This window comes from Pteropus vampyrus, unplaced genomic scaffold (genome assembly GCF_000151845.1).
Source record: "Pteropus vampyrus isolate Shadow unplaced genomic scaffold, Pvam_2.0 Scaffold24, whole genome shotgun sequence".
In the NCBI taxonomy this organism is placed as follows: domain Eukaryota; kingdom Metazoa; phylum Chordata; class Mammalia; order Chiroptera; family Pteropodidae; genus Pteropus; species Pteropus vampyrus.
The window spans coordinates 11,457,658-11,482,372 of NW_011888805.1; the positions used below are offsets into that span (position 1 = coordinate 11,457,658).

Here is a 24,715-nt window from a genome sequence, read left to right on the forward strand (position 1 = left end):
GATTTACTGAGGGAAAGAACTCCATATCTAGAACATAGTAGGCATTCAGTATATTTTAGTTGAATGATTAGATGAATAAAAAAATAAATCTTTAATGTGGGTAACTTTAGCCTGTTAAAATAATTTTGAACTCTTGATTCAGTCACAAAAACCTTAATGTATGTCTTTTGTCTATGAATTAGGATTGGATTGTGAGAGTAATAGATGGCTTTTTTACCCTTAAGTCTTGAGTGTCATTTAATCCTATTATGGGATTATTTTCATTGAGAGAAAAAAATGTAATACACAATTTCTTGTTCTAAGGAGTCTATAATCTTAATGCAAAAGGTTTCGGAAGTCTTAGAAAACAACATGCCAACGAGCCCAAATAAATGTATCAGAAGTAAATGTATATTTTTGTGAATAATTATAAAAATAATGGGTAATAAATAGTAAATACAGTAAATAATTTTTGAAAGCTCAGATTTATACTTTACAAATGTAATGCAGGACTTTTAAAATCTCATAAGAGCATATGTTTCATCACTATAGTGTTCATCATTGTCTTCCTTTCACATAATAGTTGTTTAAATATTTATTGATCAGAGTCCTTAGGAAAATATATTTTATTTATTTATTTACTTATTGATTTTTAATATATTTTATTTAAAAAATAAACTTGGTAATATATAAAGATAAAAAGAAAAACCAGCCTGTGAGTTAATATTTTCATGTGGCCCTATGGGAGAAGTCATCAGAATGTGAAAGGTCTGTAGGTACAGATAGAGATACTCAAAAATGAATCAAATTGCTCAAAGGCTAAGCTATATTTGCATCAAATACTTTCATAGGATTTTTTGGAGAAATTTATAGTAGGGATAATACTTAGGTAATTGTTCTGATTTGGTCTCAAGAAAGCACAGAGAAATATATTGAAACACTTTGAGTTAAGATTTCCACATGATATATTTCTACATAGTGTGATTCCCAATGACAGCTCATAAAAAAAGTATATTGCATTGCTTAGAAGAAACTCAAACAGCAAACTTTTTCTTCACTAATTTATTAAAGATAGTACATACCTCTCTAGAGAATTTATGTAAATAAAAATGTTCAGAACCTAATACAGAACAAATACTCTCTGGTTACTCTCTTAAATCTACATTATTAGCTTTCCAGTGTCATTTAAATAATTCAAGAAAGATTAGCCTTTAGATTCATGTAGAAATATTCCCACTTTTGGAAAGATGGTTTAGAAACAGACTAGTCATTTTATAATAGATAGGTTACAAAATTATATTAGAAAGTACTTGAAAAAACATTCAACCAACTTATTCTTTCTTTCTTGTCAGTCAGAAATTATAGCCCTTAAACCCAGAATGCTCATTTTTAGACCTCATCTTAGACATATTTCAAAATCTTAAAACATTGACTTTCACTTTATAATATGCAGAAGTTTTTACTAGGATGCTTTTCTAATTACTTTGGTCACTTCCCTCTAACACTATACAATTTATTGAATTCATTTTCAATTTACCAAATAAAATCTACTTGAAAGAGAATGTTATGAAAGTGAGAGGAAAAAAACCTTTCACGTTACTAAGTTGAAAATGATATGATTAAGTCAGACTCACGTTTTGTGAAGCTCTCCTTATCCCGAAAGCTGCCTGGATTGATGGATGAGTTGAGTTCTGTCAACCATAGCCATTCTGCTTTTATTTCTTTTTCATGATGTAGTTAGCATCAGCTTTTGGAAAGCTTCTGCAACCAAAAATAGAAAGATTTGAAGCCAGATGGCGAGTTCTCTCAAGTGTGATTAGAACCAAGGCCTATGTCTAGTCATTCTGGTTGAATACTTTTCTTGTAATTTGTAGGTTTTTTGTTTTTTTTTTTTTAACTCCTCTAAATGTAGAGTTGTCATGTTTAGGTTTTAGACCTAGCTGTGATCATTCAAATAAATGTTTGCAATTTATAGTCTTAAGTTTGATTTCACTTAATTTAGCCTGTTGTAATCCTTTAAAAGATGGGGAACATTTTCCACATTACTAAAACTTTTTCCCCCTGTAGTTCGAGATGAAGCTAATCTAAGTAGTGTTAAAAACTGAACGACAAAATTGGCTAGTGAAGACTTGCAGAACAAAATAAAATGGGAATGAGTTTGAGGTTTTTAATGAAGTTGCAATTATAACTAATTTGACTCTTTGCTGAGTTATAGGATGAAGGGTCAAGCATGTAAGTGTCAAGCATGTAAAAGTATCCTGGGAAGGAAAAACGAATGTGATTTTTGGTACAATGGGTAAAAAGAAAGTAGATTTACTACTCTTACACATTTTCATTATGCTGCTATCTTCAGTGATTTTTATAAACTACTTTTTGTATTTGCCAGCTCCACATTAAGTTGGATATAATTGGCTTCATTGTTAATAACTTGCAATTTAACCTGTTCTTTGTCTTAATTCTATTTATCTGTAGTCGTCGAAGGAAATATAAGGTATATTGCAGTCTGGTAGATTAGATCACATTCCATAGGATAGCATTGCTATAGTTTCTGTGGAAAATAATCAAAGAGCTAATGAAGAACTGAGATCAGTGTTTACTTTTAGAGGCATTTGCATTGTCAAGGAGAGAATAAATTAAGCAAGGTGATCTTGTTTTTGCTTTATGTTTCTGAGCCCTTCACTGGATTGTCAGCTTTTGGGTGTGGATAATTTTCTCATTTCTATATCATCTTACTTCTCATATGTAATAGTATTTAGCATGTAATAGTGCCTGGGATATGTAGTAATTTTTAGTAAATTAAGTATTGGTTGGATTAATGAATAAAGCTCTTTTGCCAAAAGTATTAAGAATATGTAGACATTTAGAGATAGCTCCCTTAAAGATAGTGTTTGAGCAAAAGAGGTTGTCTTTGTCCTGTTAGAGGAATGAGTTAGTGATAAAACTATTTTTTAAATACTAATTTATCTCCAGGAACACATTTGGTGCCAATTTTTACAAAATGTCTCATGTCATCTGTTTTGATAGGATTATATGGCTAAGGCTATGGGCTTAGATTTTGAGTTTGTTATTTTACAGGATATTTTCTTCTTATTTTAGTTTTTGGTAGACTGTTTTTTCTCCTGAGACCTTCTAAGTCTATTTGTGTGGTTTGGGTCTAGCTCGTTTATCATTTCCACCTTAGCAGACTCTAGCCACTTAGCAGAGATCATTTTTGGTTCATAAGAGTAAGGAATGTGAATAGAGAACTTCTCTGACCTTCTGACATTATAAGACATCAGTTGAGTTGGTTTAAACATTTTTTTTTTTTTATCTTTGCTTTCTGTAGTGTAACTGCTGAAGAAAATGGTCATAGTTTCCACACACCTCATAAAGGACATCCTAGTGAAGATACCAGCTTTGCTTCTTCTGATGTTCTTGAGACCGTTTCTAAGTCAGCTCTTTCATCCCACACCATTCAAGCATCAGAAGAGCAGAGTTCCACACAAACACCAGTGAAAAAGTCTAGCAAGTTGAGGCAACAAATAGATGTCAAAGCGGAACTGGAAAAGCGGCAAGGAGGGAAGCAACTCCTCAACTTAGTGGTCATTGGTAATGCCCTTCATTACTCTGGATTGTCAGTCCACTCTGCCTTAGCAGGACAGCTTTCTAGTGGCAGCATATATACGCTCATTGCACTCTGAATTTCAGTATGGGAGTGATGGACATAAAGCAAGGAGGCGTTGCATCATAATGCTTTCTGGTCACACTGGGTGATCACGTTATGAAGGAGGTCATTAGACTTGGTTGTGACATTTTCATTTTGTGAACATTTTGAAAATGGTGTCTTGTTGACAGTTTACAAAAATCAGAGAAATTGCCCCTCCCCAAAGAGATATACCTTTTTTCCTCCTCCATTTAGATGTTTTAAATATCATTTGATAAAAATTGGTATTTATTACTCTAAACACTGAATGAACTATTGAATTACATATTTATGCAATGCCTCAATGTAAACAACGTTTGGAAAATGTACCTAGTATTAATCCTGAATCAATTTTCTTTAGGTCATGTTGATGCTGGGAAAAGTACTCTGATGGGCCATATGCTTTATCTTCTGGGCAATGTAAACAAAAGAACTATGCATAAGTATGAACAAGAATCTAAAAAGGCTGGCAAAGCTTCGTTTGCATATGCGTGGGTCTTGGATGAGACTGGTGAAGAAAGGGAAAGGTAGCCACTATATTTCAAAGTTTGGAATGATATGTAGTTTTTCATTAAATATGTAAAATGTGAATATGTGTGAAATGTACCATGAAATATTTTAGATGCTATTTTTAGAAAAAGCTCTCCATTATTAGGGAAGTATTTATATTTTAGTTTTCATTACTGTGTACATAAAGAACCTACATATGTTTTTTTCTTCTAAATTCTTTTAGAATAGTTTAAAAGAATGTTTATCAAAAAAATTTAAAAAAACAGAAAAAAAAGCAGTAACTTAGCTAATAATTCATTGGGAGAAGTTTCTCTTGTTATTTTCCTAAGTATATATCAAATTGTCTTGATTTTGAATTAAAGTTATGAATAAGACTGTTAATTTTATATTAGGTTATAAAGGAAAGGCAGCTTTTTATAGTAAACTGTCTTCTCTCTGGAAGCAAAATGACCAGTAAATGCAAATTACTGGGCTTAATTCATTTTTATATTTTCTGTACTATATTTTTGTGAGACAAAAAGGCAACAAACAAGTGATTAAACCTATCTCTTACCATATAGATTTAATCCAGTCATTTATTCTGTCTGTTTTGTTAACTGTGTTCAATTATAGTTTGGGGGAGATTCTAGCAGGAGAATGCCACTACTCATATATCTCTGGTCAAAGAATAATATTTCTTTTGAAGTCTTTTTAGAATGTTGATATATATCACATTAGAACTATTAAGGATGGGGGAGCCAATGGCACCTTTGTCAGGAAACAAAGAAAACACCTTAATGATTAAGTGAAATGGCAGATATATCAACTGTGTCAAAATAATTACTCTAAAGACTCTGAAGTCCTCTGAAAGTCCTAATTCAACAAAGAGATTACTCTCTGTTCCCTGATGTCTTTATTCTGAATGATTTGGAGATATATTTGGATTTTCAAACTATTTAAAAATGTGTATGTTTTTCTTGGAGTCTTGGATAGTCTACATTATAATATATAAGATAATTCTCAGTAAAGGGAATCACAATATTCTTAGCTCTTCTGCTAAATAGGAATTTATATCATAGTGTTTTTCTTCTTGTGGATGTCATTTTTGTTCTGTATGTACTATCACAATCTTGTTTTTCAACTTAGTAAGAAAAATTGGACAGTTGCAAATTTTTAGAAAATTTATATTGGAAAATGGTGGCATTTTTTATGTCATATTAGAAGACTAAATAATTTTTATTAGTTTACCACACAGATTATTAAAGTATATGGCTTTTTAGCTTTCTTTGTGTCATCTTTTAAATAGGTAACTGATTGAGAAGAGTATATTTTAAGTTAGAATGACCTGTTTGAATTTACTTAACATGTGAGTTGAGCTGGCAAGAGAGCTAATAATCTCATTCCTAAAATAATCAACATTTTTAGTGGTTTTTTGTTTGTTTGGTTGTTTGTTTTAATAATACCATCTCCTGGTTGGGTGTCAGTTTTGTTGCTGCTGGTTCTCTATTGCACAGCATGATGCAATTTTTAGAGTATTCCTTCATTCCGTAGATAGCAGAAGCTTTCAGAAACATGATGGGAGTTTTAATTTACCACTTTATGTTCCTTAATAGCATTTCAAAAATATAATATATTGTTCATCCCACCATGTTAAATATTTGTAAATTCTCTGTTCTGCTTGTATATTGAAGAGAAATTAGTGAAATGAGTGACATTTTTGTATCCTTAGCTCACAAATCCAAACCAGAGCTCTATCAAAAGAATATATTCTGGTCAAAGAAGTCTAGGGAGGAGCTCAGAATAAGTCATGGTTCATCACTATTCTAGAAGCAATTATTTGGAGATTAGTAAAGAGAATGAAGCAGCATTTTCTTAAACTCAAATGGCCCATGGTTTCAGATTAAACTAGAATGACTTCACTAAGAAGACCCACAGTTACCTTACTGCTAGGGCAAACACGTAATTTATCATTATAATTGTTAGGATACTTGGTAGTAAAAGGGAGTGCTCATTCATTACTCTGGACTATCCTGGGCAAACAGATGAATGGTTATCTAGTTTATTGCTTACCTGATTTCCCCTTCTAAATTCCTGAAGTCTAGGTGACTTTAGTACCTTTGTAGTCGGCTTTCTTATAATTTGAATCTACATTTTTGTGGATATAAAGACGCACTGCATTATTCTCCAAGGAGGATGAAATGGGATGTGAAAAAAACCACTGTTCATCTTTCTCAATTTTTAAAAAATTGGGCATCTCCTTTGATATTTTCTGTTTTCTAAATGTGTAACATGCTGACCTATCTTGCAAATAAATCCTTATAAGTTTATTTTTATAATTAGTGAAGCATAAATGTAAGAAGATGAGGAAAACTACCTCCTGATAGTGATCATTCTTCATTTTATTTTTTCTCCTGGGCAATATTTATTTTTTCTCATGGGCAATATTTATTTTTCCCTTCTTTGGAGATTTGTCCATCCCCATGTGTCTTGTTTGCAACCTACATTGCTTATCAAAAAAAAAAAAAAAAAATATATATATATATATATATATTTATCGTTTTGATTAAGTTCTTCCTCTGTCTGCAACTTTGTTTTAAAGCCATATGGGTGTAATTCTGTTACAGCAGAAATTCCAGCCCAAACTGATAGCTTAATTTCTCAAAATAATAGACTAGATAATAAAATTTCCATCGTTACTTAAAAATTTAGGCTATCGTTTAACCTCTATTATAAAATAATTTAATCTGTAACACTGATTTTTTTATATAGTGCATTTTAACCATTCTCTGTTTTCTTTAAGGGGAGTAACAATGGATGTTGGTATGACAAAGTTTGAGACTACAACCAAAGTTATTACATTGATGGATGCTCCAGGCCATAAGGATTTTATTCCAAATATGATTACGGGAGCAGCCCAGGTACCCAGTATTTCCCTAACTATATAAAAAAGCAAATGTGTAAAAGCTATGAATTTCTTTATAGTAAAAATAATGATAAAACACTTGATGAAGTATATAGCCTTATATTTTATTTATTAATAAGTTGGAGTGACTGTTTCAACATCACCTTTTTACTATATCTTCAAGTCCTATATATTTATTAAGAGCTAATTTGTGCAGAAATAATGAAGCTTGCGAGTTTTCCCCTTGTGATTTATTTACTTTATAGGATTAAAAAACAATTATAATTTGTAACCTTACATGATTCTAAATAGAGATACTGAAGAGAAATCAAATTATAACAATGAAAATAGCATTGCACATATTTGACATTGATTTATTTTGTAATAGATGATTATTGGAATATACAGAGACTTCAAAAATTTGCCTGTGTCACTTGGCAAAGTGTGACTTTAGCAATTGACCGTTTTCTGAGTTCTTCCACCCATTAAAAAGCAATGTTAATATGAGCATTTGTCAACCTAAAAAGGGTGTTATATGAATAAATTAGAATATATGTGAAGGTAAATGAGAAAGTATTTGATTCTATTTTAGAAAGCTGATAGATAATGAAGATTAAAAAATAATAATCACTGTTGATTAAGTACCTAATATGGGCAGACATTATACTAGTTTTCTTTTGTATACATTTAGTTTAATCTAATCTTTATAACAATTCTGGAAGTACATATCATCCCCACTTTAAATGAATATACTTTTTATTGCATTTACCAGCGGATATATTTTTGCTTTCTTTCCTTATATGTATGTGTCTCTGTGTGTGTATGTATGTATGTATGTATAGGCATACGTGTGTGTATGTATGTATGTATTCATTTAATAAATACTTATTGAATGCCTGCTATATTCCAGCACTATGGTAGGCAGTCTGGGGATATGATGGACTACAAAGCACATATTGATAGTTAAATGGGAAAGGCAAACACCAGAACAAGCATTTACAGTAAAATGTTTTTCAGTCCTAGAACCTTAAAGTCCAGAGTAATCATAAAGATCATTTATTCCAAACTCCTTATGGAATTAGGGGTAGGAAAGGATTTTAGAGATTATTGAATTAAATTCCATTTTGTGACAAATTAAGAAATAGACTCAAAAACGTTAAGTCACTTACCTAGTGTGCAGAATACTGTGGTAGGCTTTTGGGGACACAAGGAAGCATTCAGGACATGGTACCTCTCCAGGGAAATCACAGTGTAGGAAGGTAAGACATGGGAAGAAAAAAGACCAATACAAATGTACTACAAGAATAAGGTACACAGTATACATGATGAGGAAAGATAGCTATGTACTCCTTTAAAAAGCTTCTTTGAAAATGCATAGGCATTTGAGCTCCCCAAGACAGGCTGTTGCAAAGAAAGAATAGAGAAATTGCTGAGAAAATTTTTGGAGGCAGTAATAGGAAAGAGGATCAAGAAGAATACCAAGTCATTGAATTTCAAATTTTAACCTAAGAAAGTAAATATAATTTGATAGTTATCAGCAAAACTTGATGAGAGAGATTTACAATTATTGAGCCTAGGATTTGGAAGATCAGAGCTGGACGCTTTAAAAAACTCTGTTAACTCCCCCAGTGTATCTGTGAAGTGAATAAATTGTTAAGTGGAGAGATTACACAATTTGCTTAACATGTGATACCTGTTAGTGACTACCCATCAGTAGTGAAAGAGCCAATTTTCAAACTGATTGCCCCAGTTTATACTCTTAACTAAAAATCCTTGATCAAAAGAACTGGATCTCATTGAAGAAATTAGAGTTCACCATTATAAATTATGAAAGAATGGAAATGAATGCTGATTTGAGTAGAAGTAAATCAGACAAGTATTTGCATAGAATAAATAGAAATAATAGTGTCAGTTGCCCCATCAAAGTATGTAGATGATAAAGTTCTGTTCAGAGCAAAGTATCTGATCCAGTCTTTACTTACTTAGTGACTATTTTATTTCCCACTATGGTGATAATGTGTGTGAAATTCTTTAAAAATTATATAGCACAAAGTGTCATTGAGGAAACTACAGAGAGAAAGGCTATTGTGGACTCTGTTCTGACCAGAAGGCCAGAGAACTTGATGAGGATGGACTGACTGTAACAGGGCCTCTGAGACAGGGTTATCGTGTTAACATTATGAGATAGCTGGAGGGGAATGCCAGATGTAATCACTGTATCCTGGATTACAGGAAAACAGATTTCTGTGAGAACAGGTATGCATACAAAGCAAAAACTATAAAAGGGAAAAATGAAAGTGTTTCTTTAAAAAATGTCCTGACAATGCATTGACAGAAGTAATTGATGAGAATGAAAATGGAAAAACATCTGTAGTTGCACAAACTGTTTACTGTATGTTTTAAAAGGCTACATCCACATCATGTAAGTGGAATCACAAAAAGAAACATCACACAAAAGAGTAGTGGGAATCTGTAAAACTAGTATCAATAAAGATAAAGAGGAAAATGAGCTAAGGCTAAGGTTCACTTTTTTTCTTCTTATTTTGTGTAAATTGTGTAAGAGGAGAAATGTGTTTGATCTGTTTCTCAAAATGCTCCACAAAGGTTAGGAAGCTTTGTTATTAAAGGTTCTTTTTGAGTGACCCTAGAGGGTGAATATGCTATTTTTTGATAATTCATTTGTTCACTTTTTTTTTATTACTATAAGTAATACTGTGACAAATATCTTTGTAGATCCATAATTATTTCTCTAGGATAAATTTCTAGAGGTGGAGCTGATGGGAAGCAAAATGTACATATTATAAGGCTCTTGAAACTTGTGAAAATGCCCTCCAGAAAGATTGTGCACTTAGAGTCTCACAGGCAATGTATGAGAATGCCCTTCTCACTGCATCATTACTTATATTGAATAATTTAAAAATCTTTGCCAATATAATTTGTAAAAGTGAGAAAAGGGAGGAATATTTTGTTGTATTTTTAATGTCTTTTTTTTGGTTTCTAATGAATTTGAATTTTTCCATGTTGATTAGCCATTTATGTTTCTTTAACTATTTTTTACAGAACTACGTCCTTTTTCTCATTTTTTTTTAAAAAAACTTACTTGATTTTAACTTTTACTTAATATGTTACAAATAGTCATCCCTATTTACTTACATTTTAATTTTGTTAATGTTTTTCTTCTTTTACCCAGGTATTTAAATTGTAATCAAATATGGAAACTTTTTATTCCTTATGTCATTTTTTTTTTTATTGCATGCTACTACTATTTTTTTATTTAAAAATTTTAATCCATCTGTGTAATTTTTTTGTTTGATTTGCTTTGGTGTTTGGTATCAGGTTAGAGTCTGCCTTTAAAAGCTGACCAACACAATTAGTTGAATAATCTGTCCTTTGAATTTAAATGCTGTGATGTTATTTCTAGTTGTGATTGTTTTTTCTTCCTTAGGCGGATGTAGCTGTTTTAGTTGTAGATGCCAGCAGGGGAGAGTTTGAAGCTGGATTTGAGACTGGGGGACAGACACGAGAACATGGCCTTTTGGTTCGTTCTCTTGGAGTAACACAGCTTGCAGTTGCAGTCAATAAAATGGATCAGGTATTTAAAGGCTTTTATGAGAATTCATTTTAGATGCTTATTAAGAATGTATTCTGCTATATTAATGACCTAAGTTGTGACTAGTGTACATTTTATTAGTCCAGTTGACACATTTTAAAAAATGAATTCACAATCTTGATGTTAAATAAATGAGGTATGAGTAACATTTAAGCATGAAGATGTCTTTTCATTTTCAAAATTAATTAAAATGTCTTAAAATTCTTTGTTATAAAGTAATACACATTTTAGTATAAAGAAAACCTGAAAGAACCTATGTTCCCCACTTCCCTTTCCCCCTAAAAAACTTTATACTTTTTATTTTGTACATCCATACAATTTATTTTTATAGATAAGAATCTTTATAACGTAGGGTTATAATCTCTTTTATTACCTGCTTTTTCAAAAAATTGACAATATTCTTGTACATATTTCCATGTAATAATTTTTGTGTAGTTTTTATAGCTTTATTCTAGTCTATGTTAAAGATATACTATAATATTTTCAGACAATCCCCTACTTAGGAATATTTTCAGTTTCGTGTGTATGTGTATTTAGAAATAGTTTATTTTATAGAAATTTCTGGACCTAAGGGCATATACATTTTTAAGACTTGCTGTAGGTGATCAAAGTGCCTTCGAGAAAAGTAGTTATTTCCTTTTGGCAAATGCGATATATTCATTTTCCCAAACTCTTATCAACACTGCTGTTATTAAAGGATTGTTTTCCAGTTTGATACATAAAACATGATTTTTTTTCTTTTACTCTTCTATGAATGTTAATAATATGTAAATATACTTTGTATAGTAACCATTTGTGGTTTTTGGGAATTATTTATAAATTTGCTCATTTTTGAAACTTTTCTTATCAATTTGTAAGCATAATTTATTTATTAAAGGTACTAATCTTTTGTCTTAGATATCTTCCCCAATTTATTATTTTACTTTTCATTTTCTTTGCGGTCTGTTTTTGACATATATTCAACTTTATAAATATTTTCTTTTGACTTCTTTCTTTATACTTTGGTATTTTCTTACCCTGAAATCAGATACATATTCACCTACATTTTTCTACATAGTTCTTCTATGATATCATTATCACATATCTTTTATTTTTTCCAGTATTTTAGTATGAAAAATTTCAAATATAAAGAAAAGTTGAAAGAATTTTACAGTAAACACACCTATATTATACCCACTACTTAAGAGTCTCTACTAATTGCCTCATCACATTTTTGTCTCTCTACTTCTATATCCATCCATTAATCCATCTTATTTTGATATAAATTTCCAGGTAAGTTACAGACATTGTTATACTCACCCCGAAATACTACAGCATGCATAATGTTATTTAGAGTTCATATTACATATACATTTTTAGCTTATTTGGCTTTATTTCAGCAGTTGGTCCAAGCACAATGTAATAAATTATTTATTCTTCCTAAATTTGAAATCACTTTTAGCATACTCAAAAATTTCTATATGTATTGGAGTTTGTTTCTAGGCTTTCTATTGTAGGAAAAGTTACCTTTAGATCATATTAATAGTAAGAGCTAATATTCCGAGTTAATTTTAAAGGATTTCACATTTAATAGATTTTATATTTATATTTTATATTCTTGATTATTTACTTTTTATTGCAGAAATTTAAATTTTATATATTGTAAGATCTAAAGCATAGTTTTAAAAATAAATTGGATCTTTACCAGGTTAATTGGCAACAAGAAAGGTTTCAAGAGATTACTGGAAAACTTGGACACTTTCTTAAACAAGCAGGTTTTAAGGTAAGATAATTTTAAATTAATTTGGTTACTTCTCTTAAGTCTCATTTCACTGATATGAGGGAAAAAAACTAATGCTTTGGTGTTCTTATCTTGTTAAGTATCTTTAATTTTTGTTTTTATTTCCCCTGGTATTGTGCATATATTACCTTCTGTTCTTTCGATTGCTTTACCTTTACTTGCATATATTTTAAAAATTGGCTTTGATTTAATTTAAATAAAAGACTTTCTCCACCTATTAAGTTAGGTATATATGTTTAGAAGAAAGTGGAAACTAGCAGAGAGGAGTTTCTCCAGCTAAAATGTGAAATGTGCCTTTGCTACTAGGTAAAAATGCATAAGTGTTTTGGAACACTTTTGTAAGTTTTCCACAGAATCAATGAAGTTGAAAACTTTGGCTCAGCTAACTTCAGGATTGTCGTTCTCATTTCTATTACTTTTTAAAAAGTATGTTATTTTTGTTTTTGTAAACTTGGTGCAGTTTTGGTAATGGTGAACCTTTTAGCTTTAAAAACAATGTTAAATATTGTTTTACATAATCTTTTTTAACAGGAAAGTGATGTAGCTTTTATCCCTACCAGTGGTCTCAGTGGTGAAAATCTAATCACAAGATCTCGACTGAGTGAACTTACAAAATGGTATAAAGGACTGTGTTTATTAGAACAAATTGGTAAGAATACAGCCTTATGACTTTTGATGCAGTATAAACTTGTCATTATTATTTAGAGTTTTTTTATGGAGACAGTGTTGTGTGTGAAAAAGCATAGGATTTGTACTCAGGGGATCTGAGTTACCAGTTTTGAAATCACATGCAATATTTCCTTATTTAATTAATACCTGGACCCCACCCACCTCACAAACTGTTGTTGACATTAAATAATTTAACACATGTGAAAACATTTTATAAACTGCAAAGCATTTTATGAATGACAGTGAATTTGTTATTAATACTTACTTTAAAAAACCTATTTTCTAGAAGACATGGGGCAAAATGGGCTCATTGGACATGAGTCAAAAAGTGCTTTTTAATTAAACCCCACTTTTTTGCCATTTTTTCCCAGATTCCTTCAAGCCTCCTCAAAGATCTATTGATAAGCCTTTTAGATTATGTGTATCTGATGTTTTCAAAGGTAAGTGCTACCTCTACAGTGTGTCTTCAGTATGATGCCTGCCTTTCCATTCTCTCCTGACCTCTTGTATGAATTACTATATTGTATTCAGTCTCCCTTCTGAGGACCATTGCCAGATTTAAAGTGCACTGTTCTCGTTACTTAACTCCCCTGCCCAGAAGAACCTTCAGTTTACTCACCATTTCCCCATCTCATACTTATCTTCCAGGTATAAAAAACAAAACAAAACAAAATAACCCTTATTCTTTATCTTTTTAGCCTCATAGCTTTTTTCTCCCATTAGATCCCTTAAGTCTCTGTATCCTTCAGCCTAACTGGATCATTGACTATTTCTTAACCACATAGGAGATTTTTATTGCCCCTGTGTATACTCATGTTTTGTTCTTCTCTCTTTTTACATTTCTATTTCCTACCCATCTGGGTCCAATCAGAAGATAGATACCACACATAGGTAAAATGGGAAGTTTAATATAAAAAATTACTAATATGATGAAAGAATGACTATAAGATATAAAGAAACTATATGGTACCCTAGGGCTGAGGAAGACTGTCCAAGGAAGGAAAGGCAGAGTAGGGGTTTTGACCTTGATGAAGAAGGTATTGTAGTATATATATAAGAATACATCTCACTTAATGAGTACAAGACCCTATACAGAAAACTATAAAATGGAAATGGAATAAAAGATTTCAACAAATAAAAGGATACAACATATTTATATACCAGAATAATCATCAGTACGATAAAGATGTCAATTGTCCCCTGAATCTCTGTTATCACAGAGCAGGCACTAAAGAGTGGATTTGGAACTGCGGAGCGATAAATTGATAGCTGACAAGTTCACTGAACACATACTCTAAAGTGTTCCTCTGTGTTCTTTGTATCCTCTTGCATTTTTTCATGCAGTATATAATTGTTTTTGTGCTATTTCACTTAGATTGTGAACTTCTTGAGGGCAAGTACTCTCTTTTCTGTATCTATATCTGCAGGACTTAGCTCAGTGCCTGGCACATAATACATGCTTAGTAAATGTTTAATGAATGAATGAAGATGCTTCACAAAAATTATTTAATGAAATAGAAATTTATTATCATTATTAGCTTCCAGCATTCTAGTAGTAGAGGAAATATAGTAATGCTTTCAAAATGTCTGTTATCAATTTAAAATACAAGAGGTGCTTAATTTTCTTTTTGATTAACAATGTTTGATGACTTTATTTTTCACGTTCCGTTCTCTCTTCAAGCTACTTCATGGCTTCTGCCTACAGTGTTCTCTTCAGTATGTTTCCATGAAGGTTACCAAATGACCTCTTGGTTGCCAAAGTCAATAACATTTTTCATTTCTGTCTTACTTCCATCTAACTTGAATTAGGCATTACTTTTGAGACTGGTAGCCACATCTGCTTTGAGACTTTTCTCCCTTGATTCCTGTGCTCCACTTTCTCCTGCTATCCTGTCTATGTCTCTGACTTCTCTGTATCTTGGTGTGGACCCCTCTCTTTCTGTCTCTTAACTAGCATTCCATTGCTTCAGTCCTCTTCTTACTCTACATGCTTCTTTTGGATGGACATCATGAGTTCATCTACTTCTGGCCTCTTGATGATTCCCAAATCTGTATCTCCAACCCAAACCTGTTCGTACTCTCCAGATATATGTTCTAACTGTTGGTGAACATCTCTACATCGAGTGTCTTTGAAGGGGATGCTCGGAATGCATCTTCTCCACCTATATGACTTGTAGACACTTCTACAAGTCAAGGCTGAAATGAGTCTTATTACTTAATTTCCTGTCTCACAGTTAATGCATCATCTTCTCAGATTTCTCCCTTTTTGCCATTATCCCTCACTTACCTTATCACCCTAAATCCGTTATACCTTCTTCCCAAATTCTTGAGTTTATTCCCTTTCTACATTTCAATTAGCCTTTTTCCTCTCTGACATGAAAATACCATCATGTCTCTCCTCTGTTCACAATTCTTTACTGGCTCCCATTACTTAACTGAGGTTGAAATTCAAGCCCTAAGTGTGATTTATTGGGCCCCTTTATCATTTATCCCTTGCCTACCTATGTTGCTTCATGTCTTGCCTTTCCTTCATTATCTCATATAAATGATTCCATATAAATGATACATAGGTCTTAGCACATGCCACATGCCGTTATAACTCTGTGTCTTTGAACATGAAGTTTCCTAGGTCAGCAGTGTTTTCCTTCTTCTACCCGTACACATAAGCTACCTAGTAATCTCCTGTTCATTCTCTTTCTAAGTGCTCAGCTAGAGGGTAACGGTATTCCCTTACCATGGATTCTTTGGGCACCTTTTTTATTTCTAGTGTATATTATAAATAACATTTGTCTTCAGACAATATAATTATTTTTGTTTTTCTCTTCACTAGGTTAAACTCCTTATGGATAAAGGCTTATATTTTCATGTCTTTTTATCCCCAGAGTTTAACACAGTGCTTGGTACTTAGTAAACACTCAATAAATTATTTGAAAAAGGAATTAATTTTCATGTTTTGTGATAAGAATTTTTTTTGTAAAAAAAATCAGAAATATATCATATTTAGTTAAAAATTTCGAGATGATCATAGTAGGGAACTAAATAGAGCTAACAGTATTAATCAACAGATAACATTGCTATATGAATCATTGTAAGATTTGGGCATGTTTTGCAGATCAAGGATCTGGATTTTGTGTAACTGGTAAAATTGAAGCTGGTTATATACAGACTGGTGACCGACTACTAGCAATGCCTCCTAATGAAACCTGTACTGCAAAAGGTATTCCTCTGCAAGATTCTTTTGCCAAACACCCCTTAAGTTGAGACAGCAGATTTTAAAAAGTAGTTTAGTTATTAACTCCAGAGTAAATAACCTCTTACTGAAATTGTAACTGACTGTCAAAATGATACTAACTGTTGAAGATAAAAATGTGAAAACATTAAACGATTTTTTTCTCTTGTGACTGTGTACATATATACATATAACATTCTAACTGTGGTAACATTTTTTTTTTTTTTTTTTTTTTGACGGTGATTTGAGAAGTCTGGTTAGGATTTAACCAGATGTATAGACACCTGACAGATACATTTAAAATAGTATTCAGTAGCAGAAATTAAATCTAACCCCAAACTGGCACTAGATAGTCAATGGCAAAGCATACTGCTATAGTCTGTTGTTTTGAAACGTGTATTTCAGAATTACTATAAGAGCTCTGATCATGTTTATATCAAAAAAAAAAAGTATTTTACAGGAAGATTTAAGAAAAGATGTAAATGCAAGGAATTTTAATGTTGAAAAGAGAAATCGAGCTAATTTAAAGTGCACAATTACTGTTTCTGCATGTAATCTACTGTCTGACCTTTCCTGTTAGCTAATAAATATTTCCATCTTCTCATGATTATCTTTTTCTGAATTCTTCTTGAAAGTTTATAATTTTATACCTGCCTTCCAACTAAGCCTCTGATTTCAACATAAAACTCAAGATCTGTTTTATACTATAAAGTAATATTTGTAACAATTTTAAGCTAACATATAATCTACTGGGAATGTTAAAATTTTTTAGACTGCAGTACTTTTTCTTCTGTTAGTCTTATAGTTTATATCCAGAGTTGTATCTGACTGGTTTATAAATTTGAATGTACATTTTCTTTGAATTGATTTGGTTACTTTAAAAGCTGATTTCTTAAAGATTATTAATGAGTATCTGTTTAGGTAACAGAGTTTAACCTAAATTTAAAGATGAATAGGGAATGAAAGCCAAAGGTATTTCCATTTTACTTTTTTCTTTCTGCTTGCTTAGAGATTATGAAAATTCTGTACAAGTAAAAAGTAATATATGCTTTTTAAAAAAAATAATCATTTTACATAGATCTATTGTTTGCAAGTTCTAATCTCTGTTTTTGTTTTTTAAAATGATCCAGAGCTAAAGCATTTTTGAAATACAAATTTCTTTGTACATTAATGAGCTTTTTTGAGACTAGGAAGTTTTTTTATAATCCCTAGACATGAGTTAAAACTGTGATTTTAAAATTATCCATGGGCCATTCAGATTGACTCTTTTATGACAGTTTGGTTACTTCTGAAAGTCTTACATGCTTTCTTGTGCTCTTTCCTGACTCTTTTCTTCTAGAAAAACTCTAATCATTTATCTTTAATCTAGTGGTTCTTAAAGAGAAGCCATATCAGAAGCATCTGGGGAGCAGCACCCTATTCCTTGAGAGCCATGCTTGTAACCCAGCTTGGAGGTTCTCGGTCCTTACTGTCTAACCCTGTTGTTTCTGCTTGATTTGCTTGATTGTTTAATGCACACTTCTGTCTGAGCACTTTAGGAGCTTTTGTGGCTTACAACCAGTAGCATCCTAAAAGAGTAGTGACTAAATCTGCAACCAACAAATGGAAATTCTTAACTACGTTTTTACTTTATTAACATATCAAGTTCACATATCGAGTGATTTATTAACATATCGAGTTTTGAAAAGAACTTTTTTGTGTGTAATGTCTAATGAAGAAGGTCATTATTAAGATAAATAATACAATGAATTATGTTTGGGGGGAGAAAACCAGATTATATATTATCTTTTTGAAATTTTATATTGTTGATTGAATTGTAGTATGAAAGCTCTTCAGTCTTTAATTCCACATTTCATAGCAAAATCAGATATGGTCATTTAAAATTTACATTTAAAAACTAAATTTAATTAGTTGAAAATTTAACAGACGTTCCTTAATGTCATAATTGTTAACAATTTTGGAGCCAAGAATCTCTTTGATACCTTCATGAAAGTTATGGTCCCTCTTCTCAAGAGTAATTCAGATGTGCATATATATGAAATTTTGAATAAAACTGTAGGTTGTCTCAGAGCTCTAAAAGTTTTCTTTAAACTTTTAAAAAGTCTTAAACTTATTTAAGAGTATGCTACATAGAAAAATAAGCATTTTCAGAAAGATATGGATGAATTAAATTTAAATTAATCTCTTCCTTTTCATATAACCAGTTATCACTGTGCATCTCTCTCTGGGAAGCAGTTCTTCTGAGACAGGAATCAGTGAGGGGCCTGCCAAGAGCACAACTGACTGAGCACTGATGCCCTGTGGGTTACTTGGAGAACAGAGGCAATTGTTTAGGTAGTTGTCTAATTAAAAGTAAAGCTCAAGACTAGGCACCTTCCCCAGTCCCATCGTTTATGTTATTAAAAATAACTTGAACTGTATTATGACTGCATTCATTAATGTAAGAGAAATACTTGAAAGAGACATGTTTAATGAATACTCAGTTGTGTGAGTTTAAAATTCTTGATTAAAAAAGTAGAAATCAGCCTTTCATGGACAAATACAAGTCACTTTATGTTTAGGGTGGTGTTCCAGCAGAGTCAAGTCTAGAGGAAGTGTGTTTTCCTCAACGCTCACAGTTACTCTTCTCACTCTCAATCCATTCATATTGAAAATGTTGAGTAGTGACTGGTGAGACACAAATCAGCCAAACTCTCTTGGTTGTTATGGTTTGATATTGAAGTGTTTTACTGTATTCTTTGGTTCTTACTCATTTCCAGGAATCACTCTGCATGATGAACCTGTTGATTGGGCAGCAGCAGGTGATCATGTTAGTCTTACGTTGGTTGGGATGGATATCATCAAAATCAAGTGAGTGAGAAAATGAGTTTAAGCAATGATTGTTTTGGATATAGGACCTCAAAACACATAAATTTTGCAATTCACAAGTTTAAATGAAAGAATGAGTATTAATTCTGAATATCGTTTGGCCCAAAACAGGCACTTACTGGAAGTATAAGATTGATAAGCAAAACCTACTTAAAACTGAAATTAATACATGTCAGTGCACATACTTGACATGTTCCCTGAGTGAAAGCTATGATGTGTGAAAATATGTAGGTTAATAATTGTCTAAAGCCACGCTTTAATCCAGAAGGGAGAATTTAGAAAAAGTCTCTAATTTGCTTGATCATTTTACTTTGTACATGGTTTTAGAGGTATTCCTAATGGATATATATTTGTTTGTCTTCCCAACTACTGTCCCTTTCTCTCTCTCTTTTTTTTTACAGTGTTGGCTGCATATTTTGTGGCCCTAAAGAACCCATTAGAGCTTGTACTCGTTTCAGAGCCCGAATCCTCATCTTTAATATTGAAATTCCTATCACCAAAGGATTTCCTGTAAGTTCCAAAATATTACTGTTTTATAAATTCAAAGTCACTTTAATTTGTAATTTTCTTTACAAGTGATGATGCTATAGTTATTTTCAGCTAACGTCTTATTACTCTAATCTAGAAAAACATGAAATTAGAATTTGAAAATCATTTTCATTTTATTTTTTATTTTGATCTTTGAGCCTGAAGATTTTTTCAAAGAAGTGTTGAACAGAAATTTCATAATCAAGAGGATACAAACTTATGATAATAATAACATTCATGTAGAGAAATTGGTAGATACTTTATTGCTGTTTTAAAGGTTATCCGACTGATCTTCATAGATTAGGTTTTTCTGTTTTTGTTTTAATATGTTAATTTGTAGTTTTTCTGATTATAAAAGTGATACATAGTTATAGAACTTTTTGAAAAACACGATAAAATAAAGATAATAATAATGTTATATAATTGCATAATCCATAACTATATGCTCTTTACATTTCAGTGTGTTTTTTTTTTTTTGGTACATGTTTTCCACCCATTGGTGTTTATGGGTATTTTCTGGGGAAGCTTGACATAGAGTAAACTTAATTGTACTGAAACAACACCTTCAGATAGCATGTATGCTGTGAGGTGGTTTATAGGTCATCATTGACCGGCATCATTTGAACATACACATTTATGAGAAGAAGGTGATTTTACACTGTCTAGAAAAGATACTGCTACTTGTGCCTACCATGAATTCCTTGTTTTATGTGTAATTTTTTTCAGATATTTGGGGCTATACTGTTCATAGTTTTGTACTTTGCTTTTGCCACTTAACAAATGATCATTATCCCATTAGATTTTTTTTTTTCTTGATCAGCTTACATAGTACAGATTCTGCACAACAGTAAAAAGTGTTCCTCAGTGGAATTAAATGGCTTGCCTTTGAAAATATAAACAAATCATTTCACCATTTCATGAATCTTTGCAATAAAAGTAAGACAGTAAAGATGTTGACCTTTAAACTTTAAATTAAGTTAGTGATATATTTTAGGAGTTGGAAATAAATTCGTTTAGCTCATTTAAATTCATTTTATACTTTACGCTTTTATTTGAGAAAACCCCGTGGGCTTCGCTTATAATCTTTTGTAATTATTTCTATGTAAATTAAATAAAATTATATTTATAAGATATTGTTTAAGTATTTTAGGTGTATAATTATATTGCATTTCTCTCATATGCTAATAAAGTAGTAAAAACTTCAAAAAAATTGTTACAGTTGAAAATATTTAATTTTTAATTATTCAAAATTCATGTATTGATAGGCAAGAAACTACAACTTAATTGCAATGAACAAATGGCACTCATTCTTAGAAAGCAATATGTCCAATGGAGAGAAGCTGGAGATGTTGATTACTGCGTGTTTTTACTCATGCAGCGATAATTTTTGCCAATGGGGAGGTAGAGAGGTCAAGAGGTCAATAGTTACTTTGAATAGTAACACTGTCTTCCTGTCTACTGTAGTTTCTTAAAAATAAGTATGAATTGAAAGTTTTTCAGTGCTGCATTGTGAAATTCCATCCTCATATATATTGATTCACGAATAGCAGGATGAAATTTGTTTCAGAATAAAAGGTCGTGTTTTGTCATTGTCCACTCCCTGTGGGAAGAAACCTTCAAAAAGAAAGTTTTTTAACGAAGAAGAGCCTTCCTCAGCAATTAGAATTTTACTATTTAGGGACTAATTCCTTAATGCTGTATAAATATATTCGTTTCCTTTGGTTTATATGGTAAACTATATATATTTAAGAAGGAAAAATAGAAGAATTTAACTAATTATTCATAACTAAATTTAACTAACATCATAACATCAAACTTACCATTTTATCCATTTTTAAGTGTACAATTTAGTGGCATTAAGTACGTTTACCTTGTGCAGCCATCAACACCATCTACCTCTAGAGCTTTTCTTCATGCCAAACTGAAACTGTACCCATTAAACAGTAACTCCCCACACCCATCCCCAAACCCCTGGTGACCACTATTCTACTTTCTGTATCTATGAATTTGACTATTCTAGGTACCTCATGTAGGTGGAATCATAACTGTTTGCCTTTTTGCATCTGGCTTATTTCACTTAGCATAATGCTTTCAAGGTTCATCCATATTGTAGCATGTATCAGAATTTCAATCATTTTTAAGGCTGAATAATATTGCATTGTATGTATATGCTACATTTTGCTTACTCATTCATCTCTTGATTGTGGTCTGAACTTTTACCTCCTTCTTTGGGAAATAGCGCTTCAATTTTCCTTTAAGAAATTACCTCTTCCTTTTGATGTATTTTGCTGCCTAACAGATCATGCAACCCATTTTAGTTTATAAAATGCTAGATGTTTTGATTCTTACAACCCCACGTGAAGTACAGAGCCCCAACCCTTATCTGAAACTCTTCAGGCTAGTATGCTTCAGAATTCAGAAATATTCAGATTTAGAAAGACGATATGATGCATACATATACATGAATCCCTAACAGAGAATAGGGCAACACCCTGTAGTCAAACATACTAATATTTCTGTACCACAGTTTATTAATGTTGAGTGAAATAAATAAGAACTATAAATTATATCAATATAGGTCTCAATTTACTATTTAAATGGGCTTATAACAGAATTAGGAATAACTTAGGTTTTCAGTGTTTTGGGGCTTTTGGAATTGCAGGTAAGAAATTGTGGACTTGTATTAGTATTATATCACTTACAGATGAGGAATTGGAGACTCTTGAGATGTTGTGACTATCTGAATAATAAGTGATTAAGCCAAGACTCATACTTAGCACTTTTCACTTCAAAATTCAGTATTTTTTTTTCCCTTTTACATTATGTTGTGGATTGACTTTGATTATATATCATATGAATTAAAATGTTAAGATAGTATGTAGTTATTTCCCATTTATTTACATGTAGATTTTTTACTCACGTGTTCAAGTATTTTGATATTGCTACGAATCTATAAGACACCATGGAGACAGACAAAACCTAACCCCATACTGCCACAACCCATTCTTCATCCATCCTGATTTTACCCTGGAACTCACACATAGCTCACAAAGGTTAGAAGGAACTTAATTAAGTTCATGTGTTTCTGTTCTTTTAAATTTGGCATGGAGACCAGTTGCCAATGTCTTAGTCACATCCGAGTCCAGTGAAAGGGATCCTGCTTGTTTACCTGACTGTTGTGAAAGACATGCTTCTTAGTTATATAAGCCTACATTTATGTTACTGTTGGTGCTGCTTGATACCTGAATCTGTTGAATACACAAATGTGGCTCTCATCATTTTACCATCCATTGTGGAAGTATTTTTCCCTAAGAGTTGGTTGCTAATTTTTTCTGGAGTCTTTCCAGTTCATAATGGTCAAATGCCATTGAAAAAGAAAACTAGTTTGCCTTTGTAGAGTAATGAAGGTTCAGTCATGCCTTAATAAAAAGTGACTGGTTTTCTCCATGTTTTTAGGTGCTCTTTTATTTCTTTATTCTTACATTCACTTCACAAATATTCACAGAGTGCCAATTAAATGTCTAGCACTGGTATACATACTTCCTTTTCTCAAAGAATTCATTTTTGCATGGGATAACAGACATTCAAACTAGCAATTATAGTAAAAATGAGATGTTACATAGTGGGATTATGGGACATAGAGGAAGCATATCTAACTCAGACTACGGGTTCAGGCTTGCAGGAAGCGATGCTCTACTGGGGCCAGGTTGAGTAGGAGTTAGCCACATGAAGCTGCAGGGATGGGAGGGTGTGTTCTATCCAGAGCAGATAGTACCCGTAAAGCCTGAAGGTTAGCAAGGGCCTGGTGCCTGTAGGGAATGGAGGCTCTGTATGTCCAGAGCATAGAATGCAAGAGAGGATGGTGAAAGACGAGGCTGGAGAGGTTAGTAAGGGTCAGATTGAGGAGGCCCTAATACCTTGTAGTGGAATTAAAGTTCCCATGGTTTTAAATAGCAAGGACATATCATTAAATTTGTATTTTAGAATATCGGTCTGGTAGACATATGAAGAATGGGTTATACAAGGACTGGAATGGTGGCAGAGAGACCAAGGAGTCTGTGATGTAATTTGGATGAGAGACGATTGTCCGAACTGCTTTTGTAATGGTGAAAGAAAAGAAGTAGAACTAGAAAACAAAGTGCTGATTGAATGTCTCAGTTTTTAGAAAGTTCCTAAGTCCGGGATTGTGCATCCACAAGTTCCCCTTGTATTTCTGTCTTCTGAGTGTAAAAACTATTTTAACCAGGAAATCCCAGAGTAGAAGTGTCAGTGTTTCTTCAGGAGAACAGCATAAAATGGTATTTAGAAACCAGTTAAATGTGGATAGCTTTGCCAGTTCCTGGCTATTTGATCTTTCTGGTAACCCCAAGCTATAGGCATAGTACACACTCAATGCTTATTATTTGAATGGAGGATAACCCATTATCTGTAACTCTGACTCCAGCTGCTCTCCAACACATATCACCACAACCACATTAAACTACTTAGCCTTTTTGATTTTAAATTTTCTTAAATATAAAACATGAGCAACAATAGCTAATATGTAAAGCCATCAAAAACTGAATGTTTTACCATTTTAAAGTGGCTAAGCACCACTTTAAACTAACATCTGATTTTCCTCATTTTAGTGATGAGGATCCTGAGGCTGGGGATGTTAGGAGTAAGGGGTGGTTAAAGGATTTGCCCCTAGTTGTACAGCTGACAAGTGTGGAGTCAGGATTTGAACTCAGGTGTCTGACTTCAAAGCTGGTCTAAACTCTCATGTGATATTTTATTCCCATCCAACAAATACATTAATTCTTGCTGCAGGTCACATGATTCCCTTTCCCTTATTTTTATAATGGAACAATTCACATTTGTTACACATCTCCTATACCATGCACTGTCTTTGATCCTGTTTAATTCTCATCACAACCTTGTAAGGAAGGTTATGTAATTCACTAAAGTCGGCACAGTAAGTGATGGAGGAGATATTTGAA

The 24,715-nt window shown here is 32.2% G+C and overlaps 1 protein-coding gene across 2 annotated transcripts in view; it reads left to right on the plus strand.

Moving 5' to 3' along the window:
• The window catches only part of HBS1L (HBS1 like translational GTPase), a 79,967-nt gene that overhangs the window by 50,262 nt on the left and 4,990 nt on the right, over nucleotides 1-24,715 (plus strand). For both annotated transcript variants that reach the window (XM_011356187.2, XM_011356189.2), the window contains 10 exons: nucleotides 3,305-3,567; nucleotides 4,023-4,188; nucleotides 6,951-7,068; nucleotides 10,498-10,644; nucleotides 12,350-12,424; nucleotides 12,974-13,091; nucleotides 13,483-13,551; nucleotides 16,224-16,328; nucleotides 19,100-19,190; nucleotides 19,610-19,718. In XM_011356187.2, coding sequence (XP_011354489.1) covers nucleotides 3,305-3,567; nucleotides 4,023-4,188; nucleotides 6,951-7,068; nucleotides 10,498-10,644; nucleotides 12,350-12,424; nucleotides 12,974-13,091; nucleotides 13,483-13,551; nucleotides 16,224-16,328; nucleotides 19,100-19,190; nucleotides 19,610-19,718 — 1,261 coding nt within the window. The remainder of the gene's footprint in view (nucleotides 1-3,304; nucleotides 3,568-4,022; nucleotides 4,189-6,950; nucleotides 7,069-10,497; nucleotides 10,645-12,349; nucleotides 12,425-12,973; nucleotides 13,092-13,482; nucleotides 13,552-16,223; nucleotides 16,329-19,099; nucleotides 19,191-19,609; nucleotides 19,719-24,715) is intronic.